Raw genomic sequence first — 10,036 nt, 5'->3', positions numbered from 1 at the left:
TTCTAGACTACCTAGATGGCGATGAGAATCCGCATATGTAAGTTCAATATTATCAAAAACAAGTTCAGAATTACTTGTTACGTTCGTGAAAAACATAGCCACTGTTCTTTTCTGGATTAAACATTTAGAGCCATTGCTTAGACCCGTTATACAGTTTTATTAGATCATTATTCATGACAAGCTCTATTTGAGCACAATATGGTGATGAATAATACTGAAATGAGTCATATGCTAAAAGACAAATGAGATAGCTCATACCAATGTGAATGCAATTTACTTAAATGAAAAACAAGAGTGTTCCAAGCACGGATCCTTGTGGTACACCATATTGTATAACCCTTTCCTGTGAGTACGTATCGTGACAACATACCGTTTGTTTTTTATTACATAAATAACTTTAAAACCATTTATCAGATGACAGAAAACACCGTATTTGTTCAATTAACACCAAATCAAATGCTAGTCCTAGATCACACAATATAATACAAGAATTTGATATTGTTCCAATGAACTGCATATACATACGTTTGAATAAGTTGATCCTCAGTAGAGTGACTAGGAAGAAATCACGATTGTTATTCATTAAAAAGTAAAAATAATCATAGTTTTGGTTAAAAATACATCTTTCACCTATTTAGAAATGGGAAGAACGTGCAAAAGTTTTCATTTATTTTCCTTCTTTGAGCGATTAAGAAGCATCGTTAATGGTGCTGATATTTATAACTGAGGCCTTTAAGCATTCTGAGACTTACGCCATCTGATCGAGTAGCTTTATTGACGGAAATGAAATTAATTATATCTTTAATTTCGTTTTCAGTAATATTCATTTCATTTAGGGTATCAAAGCATCTTTTTCGAAAAATAGGGAGAGGAACATTGCTATCACCAGTAGATGAAATTGAGATAAAATAATCATTTAATTAGTTTTTCTTTTATTTGTCTTCACAGATGCAATCTGAAATATTGTGTAATGTATCTATGATTAGTGGAATATGAGTTTCAGGACTTGACACGTTTTGAAAAGGATTTTCAAAAAATATTCTATGAGCATTTATATAGAGACTGAAAATGCGTATCCATATTATCCTGATATTGCTTTTTAGCATACTTTTACATTATTTGATTCGATTCCTTATTTGTTTGATTTTGTTCCAATGGCAAATTTGCATATTATATCGTTTTTCATATCATGTTTCTTAATTGGTATTCTAACCACTGGTATCCGTTGGTCGAAATTGTTACAGTTTTGCAAGAAATACACAAAGCTGAGAATTCTAATAGTATGGTTGTGATTTTATTATTTATCACATCAATATTGATTGGTGTTAGCAATAGGTCTACCTAGTTAGTTACTGTTACACGAGCGCTCAATTTGGTAAAATCAGCTTTGCTGTAAATCCAGACAGGGCACACGTAGGCCGCTTGGAGGTGCTTGTTAATGCTGATTATTATATTATGGGCAGAAGGATTTCTAAATTATCTATACATTTTAAGATATATGTGTGAATTATATTTGTACAACTACTTACAGAGATTGGATCAAACAAGATTTTGATGGTAGAAGTTACTCCTGTAGGATTTGTTATCACATTTTTAATATTACGTCTTGCCATTAAAATAATGAAATTAAGGTACAATTAAACAGAGGTATAGTTCCCCAAACTAATAATAATAATAATAATAATAATAATAATAATAATAATAATATTCTTATAATTGTTACTAATGATATCAACTGAAGCTTCAAGTCTTTCCCAGAAAATGTTGGGAGGGTAGTTTGATCTGTACCCTACTCCTAAGGCTAAGTTATGCTAGGGTAACGTAATCTCAATCCACATTAGTGCAATATCGTGACAGCGAAAGTTCTTTTTGTGCAGACGTTTTTAAGATAGCTTATCAGTAAAAGATACCATAGGGCCGCCTCACTGACAGTTTATATCATTCTAAAAAATTTTTTTCAATCTGCTTTTAAACAATCCATAGAGATGTTAGAATTTAATCGTATTTCGCTAAAGCATAACATTAGAAATTTCTCTACTATATTTTCCAAGTAATCAAGATTTTGTCTGATTCTCACAATATTTTAATGAAGTAAAAAAAAAATCATTTTCATCGATAGGTACCGGGTTTGTTTCAATGTACCCCAAAAGAGTTTGTAAGAGTGAAATCATCAAAATGAATGGAATATTCTTGATAAATGGCTATATTGTTGTGTCATGTTAAATTTATACATTTTCGTGAATGGTGAAGTTTCTACAAGAGACAATAGCGTACCTCATAAAATATCAAAATGTGTCGACGTTATGTAAACATACTACCCACAGATAGATTGAAAGAAGTCTTTCGTGAATTATTATATTAAATCTTTGCTGCCTAATTGTTTTTATTGGGAGGAGATTTCATCTTGTACAGTCAAATAAGTGACTCTTCGTCAGACAAGGCAACTGAGCTATCAGCTTGATGTACACAAAAACAACTGGTTAGCAGAATTGTTTGGTTATCTTCTACATGGTACTTGTAACTGGTAAGTTTTGTTTAGATCAAAATTTAGATTTCTTGAAAATAAAGTCTCTGATTTATACCCTGCTCGTGCAGTTACTAGAACTATGTCATGAAAAGATCACGTCAATGATCCTGATGAGGATAATAATTCCTTAGGCTGACACATTCACTGGTCAGGCCTTTGATAGGGTCACTTTTCGTACTGGTACTGATCAATCAGGCGGTAATGATCGTTATGATCCTCTTTTAACCACTCATTCTCTTGTGATAAACGACAATCATTTAGTCTCGAACAGGAGAAAGATCCTGACATCTTTTTTGTTTCAGGTGGCTGTTAGTGAAGCTTATTTCGCTCTAAAACTTAGTTTTAATTCGTATAAACAAGAGACTCCCTTGGATGGTTTATTGAATACAGTAAAACCTGTCATAAGGTCTTATTTCATTTTATTGGCCGAAAATTAAAAGTGATGTTTCTAAATACTGTAGGTCTTTTCACACGTGCTAAATTGTAGGAAAAGCATAATAAGGATATCTTAAACCACCTCGACAACCAATTCCGTCGTTTGTCAAACCATTTAAGAGAAACATGTTAGACTGTAGGTCCCATATCTAATACCAAGCAAGGAAACCAATACATGTTGCCTTGACGTGGTTTTCAGAGACAATATATTTACTGAATATTTAGACTACAACTATGCTTATAACAGTAATAAAGTTAGTTTTTACATTTTTGGGCATTCTGAAATATTACAATCTGAACAAGGTTCTGATGTCATGTCACGTATCTTCCAACAAACTATATGAATTAGGTATACAATTAATGCCATCAGCATATCACCCAGAAAGTCAGGAGACATTAGAAAGATTTCATCAGACTTAAAGAGTACGATAAGGTCATATTGCCTTGATACCAGAAGATATTTGGAGGATGTGATGTGATGCGATTTTGATTTTTAACGTAGCTTTAACAATTTTTCAGTCATATCGCTACGATGTCTGCAATGTGCCAGTTTATAGTGATGTCTAGCATTGGAGCATCATGCCGCAGACATGTCCCATCCAGTCACATTATCCGTACACCAGGGCCGACCAGTCCTAACACTAACCTCTTAATGCTGAACGCCAAGCGCGGCAGCTGTTAGTACTATTTTTGTAAGTCTATGGTATGACTCGACCGGGGATCGAACGCACGATCTCTTGCATCCGAGGCCGACGCTCTAACCACAAGGCCACCGGAGCGGTGATATTTGGAGGAAGGTGTTCGTTTGCAATTGTTTTCTGCCAGGTAGTCATATAAAATGCCTAGCATTTAGTCCTTTGGTCTTGAGCCATTGAAGTTGTTCAAAGAGAAACATCTTTCAACATGTATCCGAGATTAATTTACTTGATTATGACTTTCGGAAATAAGTGTTCACTCTGAAGACATAGCATGGCTTTACAAGCAAAGAATAGATGAGTTTCATTTCATAATTAAACACAGATTACTGGAATAAGACTGATAAGACTTGTCTAGATGATGCGACTGGGTGGGACATGCTATTAATAACAGCGTGCCAAAACGGAATGCTTAATTTGTCAATATCTCTAAAAGTTACATGATGAAGAAAGGTTTCACAAGATGTTAATTAGATTAGGTTACAGTTAACTAAATTACAGTTAAGAAAAAGATCCACATTTCGGATTAAACAAATATAAGCACATTCTGCATGTACCAAAACTGGACCAAGTACACAACTAGACTTGAATTCACAGAAAAATCGATGTTTTATTTTTGTTGGGTCAATGTTCTATTATAACCTAGTATCAATTAGAACTGAAAAGTGCATCAGAACCCAAATCTAAAACACGACCATTATGTTTATCATGGTTTGAGTAACATGTTTAATAAATACAATGACCCATTTTCCACAGGTGCGTTTCGAAAGTATGGTTGATACACTTGTCACCACTATACTCCGTTTTCTTTGTCAGATTAAAGTGAAAAATATTACCATTGTTACATAGGCAAAACAATCTCTGAATCTATGTATTTAGATGATTCTGCACGGAATTAACCGACACGAGGGTATAAAAATCTTAAATATTTATTGCCGTTATTACTGTTACGATCATAATCATTCATCCCGATTATATTGTAAATCTGTATTTGCGCCGACACCCGACTTGTAGAGATCATTCGAACTTTCATAAACGTATATGCATACATGTATTAATTTATGTATGCATGATATATAAAATATATGCATGCATGTCCTATAAAACATTTTACAGTTTTGGTCTTCAAGTCAAAGTCACTTATAATTGAGCAAAGTTGGAATTCTGTTAGGTTAAATTTTGGTTCGATTCTTTACAGCACGGCGACACATTTTAATGCAGTGGTAATTTGATCCAGGTGCATTGCCCAAGGACACTACAGTTCTTGTTCCAATCTGGTCTTATGGTAGGACAGGAAGCAATTACAAGTTACATACATTGAATTAATATTACATACGGAGAGAACATTGTCTGAAGCAGGTTCATGCAAGAACGCTATTATAATAATCCTCTTCAGTAGTTTTGATAATGTGTTTCTTATAATAGTGTCTCGTGTGCTACAGCGGTCAATGGTTTGATAAATCTATCGTACTTGATGAAATGTACACATGTGTGCATATGTTCTCTGCAGTGAATATAACGGGGGATGGACCTATATAGCAATCTTATTTGTTCATTAGTTCTATACATTGATCATGCATAGCGATAGACCTATATGGCGATCACATTTATTTACTAGCGCATATATTGACCAGACAAGCACTCATTTAACACTATTTCTTTTCTCTGGGCTGTTTTGGTACTACTCTTTAGTCTAGATATAAAAACGTTAGGATGCTGTTATACAATGTTTATTAGGAAGTCCACATCAAACATTGGCACACTCTTGGTGATGGATTGTTGGATTTTAAGACTATAACGCATTGCGTGCTAAATTTATATTTTATTAAGGTTGTTTTCCATTTACATTTTGGCGAGATGTCTTAGAATTACATCTACCGTGCGCAGGGAGCAAATTTAGGGAGTCCCTATTTATTGTATTTATCGATTACATTTCACATTTTGGCTCAGACGTATCTGTTTCACTTAACGCCTTTAAGGAAGCAGCATCATGAAAATGCAACTTGCTATCTGATCGCGCTAGTGAATATAGAAAACATTAAGACACATGTGTAGCCCACGTTCAAATGATAAAAGTATCCACTGATAAATTATAATTACACATCTACCATTAGGTTGCATGTCCTGGTTGTGCACGTGACGAGAACGCACTATCGATATTAGACAGTTTTAGCCCATATGAGCAACACAATGCGTGTAGTCACATACTATAGCTCTTCCCTACCTTTGGGTATTTAAAACTGCAATAATTTTTAAGTAGCGCATTAATTCTACATAGAAAACAGTTGACAATTGGTTTGCAGATTAGCGGTTGCTTTTTAATTTCATAAAATAATTTGACAGATTAATTTCGCAATACATGCACAAAAACATTCAAAGATAGAAACAAAAGAATTTCACAGGTAAACTTTATATAATCATTTTTATGCTAAACTCGAACCAATTAAAAAGATTTTGCGACAGCAAGTGTTTACAAAGACTTTGTTGATGATAAATGATCGCGAGGGGCATATATTTCAGATCTACAATAAGCAAAATCGACACAAGTATGAAGTCCTCTCATCACGATGTAAATAACGTCCATGAAAACTCTACCGGTGTGAACAGGGTTCACAGAATTTAAACAAATGTTTTCAACAGTTTATGAAATGTCTAAAATTCATTCATTCCACGACCGAATGTCTACGTTTCTTAAACCAAAGGATTGAATGTTTTAAACACTCTGACAAATAAAGTGCAAGTTGTTGCTGCAATCCTCATCGTTCATTTTGTAGCCAAAGAACTTCGACAGGTCACCACAATTCTCCTTCGAGGCCCAATTGTCGGGTTGATCCTGTGCCCAGAAAACCAAGCCAATCCTTTTACCATTCAGCCAGAACCACTGTCCTTCTGAGGTAACGTCCGTTGCACCGACCCAAACATTGTTGCAATCACCTGAAGCACAAAAGAGAAATGTAATACAACATTCAAAACAATGCAAAGTTTACAAGGACGTAGGCAAAGTTTACAAGGACGTAGGCGTAAGTGATTGATTTGACAAAAAGTTTACTACAGATGCTGGATTAACTTCATACAAAAGCAAATCTAATCATTAGTATAATCTTTCTACCTCATTGTTGCAATTGGTGGTCGATAAATTTATGTTTCTGATACAGTATACGACCGTATCAAAAGTAACTATGCACATGTAAAGGCGTGTTATACGCAGTTTGGTATCTTCATTTTTTGAATCTTTGCCTTTCCATATTTTTAGCTGAAACATCCGTTTGGATCTCTATCAGAGCTTTGAATAATTGCCGTAAAAGCCATGCGGCTTCACGTACTAGCATATACACCGCTTAATTTCAAATACGTTATCATTTAGTGTACAAGTTAGGAAGTTTTTTTAAGACCTTAATACTAATAGAATTACTGTAGCTAGCAATACCAACAGCAAAACGCTTACAATAGTAAAACGAAGTAGCACAGGAAGAATATGAACTAGAAATAACAGTAAATACCTTGCTGCTGATACCTTACCTGCCTTCGATCGTGCCAACTCCAAGAAAAAGTTGAAGTTGCTTTCCTTTAGACTGATCAAGTCCCCACCTTCTTGCAGGCAGACTTGTCTAGCTTGTGGCCAGGATTTACATTCGCTGTGGAACTTGTAGCAAAACTGGTCTTGCTGATAGTAAACGTACCCAGGGGGACAATCACCAGCGACTGTAAAAGGTCATTTTATCTGTCATTATGAACTACTGACGTGTGTATTTGTATGATTGCAGCACTTATCAAATTTAGAAGAGCAAAACCTATTTCAATATTATGATCGTTTAGACAAATCTTTGTTGGCCGTTTATTTGGTATTTAAAAGTAGCCGGAATCAAACTAATGCAACCCAACCGATTATCGTAAACACTTAGAAAAATCCCAAAATATTAAAGACCGGTGAGTTAAGGACCCTCGGATGGGCAATGACATGTAACGACAGGTCTGAAACTTACAAGGGTTTTAATCATTTTGCTAGAAATTTGTATTCATTCAATCCCTTAATTATAATATCCTTCCATGGAATTATAATTATTTGTATATGCCTCAAAATTCAATGAAACTATGTTCCCTAGAATATCCCCACATGTAATCCTTGTCAGAAAAATAAGCAACGCGTTCATGCATTAGGAGATGTCAAGGACCTACAATTATCTTATATTTTCGTATACGAAATATTTCGCGTGCACAGTTGTGCCTCACGTTAGACGTGCACACTTCAGACGATTGCTAGCTCTGGATGGATAGTCTTTTTTTCCGAACAGTAAAGGTAACATTTTTTTAACGGGGCCAATAAATTTTGCTTCATATTTGTCAAATGCCCAAACGAATCTACTCAGAAAATAGTAATGCATACATGGCGAACATATCCATTGTGTTGTTTCAGAAAACATACGTAGCCATTTTCATCAGCTGTCAGAAATTCAATGAACAGTATGACTTTTAGGAAGGATCTTGATAATCATTATAAGTATCACAAAACTAATATTACGTATGCAACAGAAATACATACGAGTAACGACAAGTAGCACAATTTTCAAGTTGACAGCCTGCCATAAGCCATACTTTAAGGAATATATTTTCTGACCGAATTGTGGAGGTGCAGTGTTTGAGATGGGTTATCCTTAATAAAAGCAATAACGGCCGAATCCATTTGAACATAAAAAAGTCATGCTTACCTGTGCCTGGTCTGGTAGCTGTCATATATAGGTCAGAAATTCTCTTGTCCAAAGCCTCCAGTTTTGTACCCATAGATGTATATTGTTCGTCGCCTTTCTCCGCGCATGCATTTTTCATAGCATTTGTTATGTCTTCCTGAACGCTGCGTTGACAACCCGAATCCCCCAAAAACAGACTCACACTGCGATCTGTCACAGCATACACGTTCTGCGTCAATAGCTGCTGAACAAGGATCGGTAAAATAAATGTAATTATCATTCTAATTCTTAACACCTTTACTATGATATAACGTAATCAATAATGCCGTGTTGCTACTACGTAGTAGCTTATGTACGAAGCAGATTCGTTTCAGATACCAAGAGGGATCAACAAGGTTTCAGAATGCACACTCGCGTACGTTAGAACAGTCGGTAAAAGTGACCGCTCTTGCTCTTCAAATCAACAGTGAAACAACTGTCACATAATTATGTTTAGTAAAATCTGCATGCGTTATATATGAAGGAAAAGTAGACGGGTTTTGATGGCGAGTAAAGCGTTACCTAATGGCGGTTTAAGTTTTGCCTTAGCTATTGCAAAATACTGAGTTCAGTTTACACATTGCTGCACGAGCAAAGTGACTTCAGCGAGAAACCAGATTACATCAACTTCTCTATCCTTTGACTGAACCATATCAAGGGAGCTTATAGAATACATTGTCACTGTACATTTATTATTCAAATTACTTTCTTTTTGTGTTTCGTAAGGTTATATATGTGAATGTACAATCGAAAATATTACAAGTAAATACATGTTCTAAATTCTAGATCATACATACATACATACATACAGAGACCGCGTATTCTTATATTCTTTAATATGATATAATTGAAAAGAATATAAGACTACGCGGTAGATGTATGTATGTATGTATGTATGTTCTATACTTTTATTGAACAATACCATGATACACGCATTTTCTAGTATATGTACATTATTTTATGAACTTTATAGCTTCCGTGAAGTGAACAGCATGCATGTTTGTATATATGGATGGATGGATGGATCTTTTATATTATATAATTGACCACTCCGGTGGCTTAGTGGTTAGAGCGTCCGCCTCGGATGCGGTAGGTCGTGGGTTCAATGCCCGGCCAAGTCATACCAAAAACTTAGAAACATGGTGCTAACAGCTGCCTCTAGGCACTCAGCATTAGGAGGTTAGTGTTAGGTGTGGTCGGCCTGATGTCGGGATAATGTGTCTGGGTGGGACATCATGCCCCAGTACTAGGCATCACTATAAACTGCCACACTGCAGACATCTTAGAGATCTGATTGAACAATTGTTAAAGCCACGTTAAAAAATAAAATCACACACACACATAAGATATAATTTGGAATAATCTGAATACGTACGGCTCAGAAGGTAATGTATACTATAATAATAATGATGAATAATTGTGGGATTGGGTCAGCTAGCATGCGGCATGAAACAGTGGTACTGCTGAATTTAAAAAAAGTAAATACATCATACGACCTTGAAAAATAGTTACGCGCGAGTGTTAGATACATCGTTTTAGATAGACTTTTCGAGTTCCTCTTTATTTCTCATTACACCACAATTTTGCCATCATGTTTAAATTTACGTTCATCGATCTACACTTTAGTTCAAGAATACCCAACCCCGCACGTGCTA

At 35.2% G+C, this 10,036-nt stretch overlaps 1 protein-coding gene across 1 annotated transcript; it reads right to left on the bottom strand.

The window, feature by feature from the left end:
• Positions 1–5,953: 5,953 nt before the first annotated feature.
• On the bottom strand, positions 5,954–8,885 carry LOC149798427 (galactose-specific lectin nattectin-like). Its single transcript, XM_089963619.1, has 3 exons — positions 8,364–8,885; positions 7,177–7,359; positions 5,954–6,591 (listed from the first exon to the last, which is right to left on the bottom strand). Exons 1-3 carry the CDS (start codon positions 8,620–8,622, stop codon positions 6,371–6,373), a joined length of 663 nt encoding a protein of 220 aa, XP_089819745.1. The 5' UTR covers positions 8,623–8,885; the 3' UTR covers positions 5,954–6,370.
• Between the last annotated feature and the right edge of the window lie 1,151 nt (positions 8,886–10,036).

Source organism: Sinohyriopsis cumingii, chromosome 6 (assembly GCF_028554795.1).
Source record: "Sinohyriopsis cumingii isolate HCF-2022 chromosome 6, ASM2855479v2, whole genome shotgun sequence".
Classification (NCBI taxonomy): Eukaryota; Metazoa; Mollusca; class Bivalvia; order Unionida; family Unionidae; genus Sinohyriopsis; species Sinohyriopsis cumingii.
This window is presented reverse-complemented; position numbering and strand designations above follow the sequence as displayed.

What these genes read in the sequence shown, in the direction of transcription:
- LOC149798427 (XM_089963619.1), bottom strand. Translation starts at nt 8,622, where the DNA reads ATGATAATTACATTTATTTTACCGATCCTTGTTCAGCAGCTATTGACG. An exon ending in AGCTACCAGACCAGGCACAG is followed by an intron (nt 7,360 to 8,363) that starts GTAAGCATGACT and finishes GACCTTTTACAG; the next exon opens with TCGCTGGTGATTGTCCCCCT. An exon ending in GTTGGCACGATCGAAGGCAG is followed by an intron (nt 6,592 to 7,176) that starts GTAAGGTATCAG and finishes TTTGTGCTTCAG; the next exon opens with GTGATTGCAACAATGTTTGG.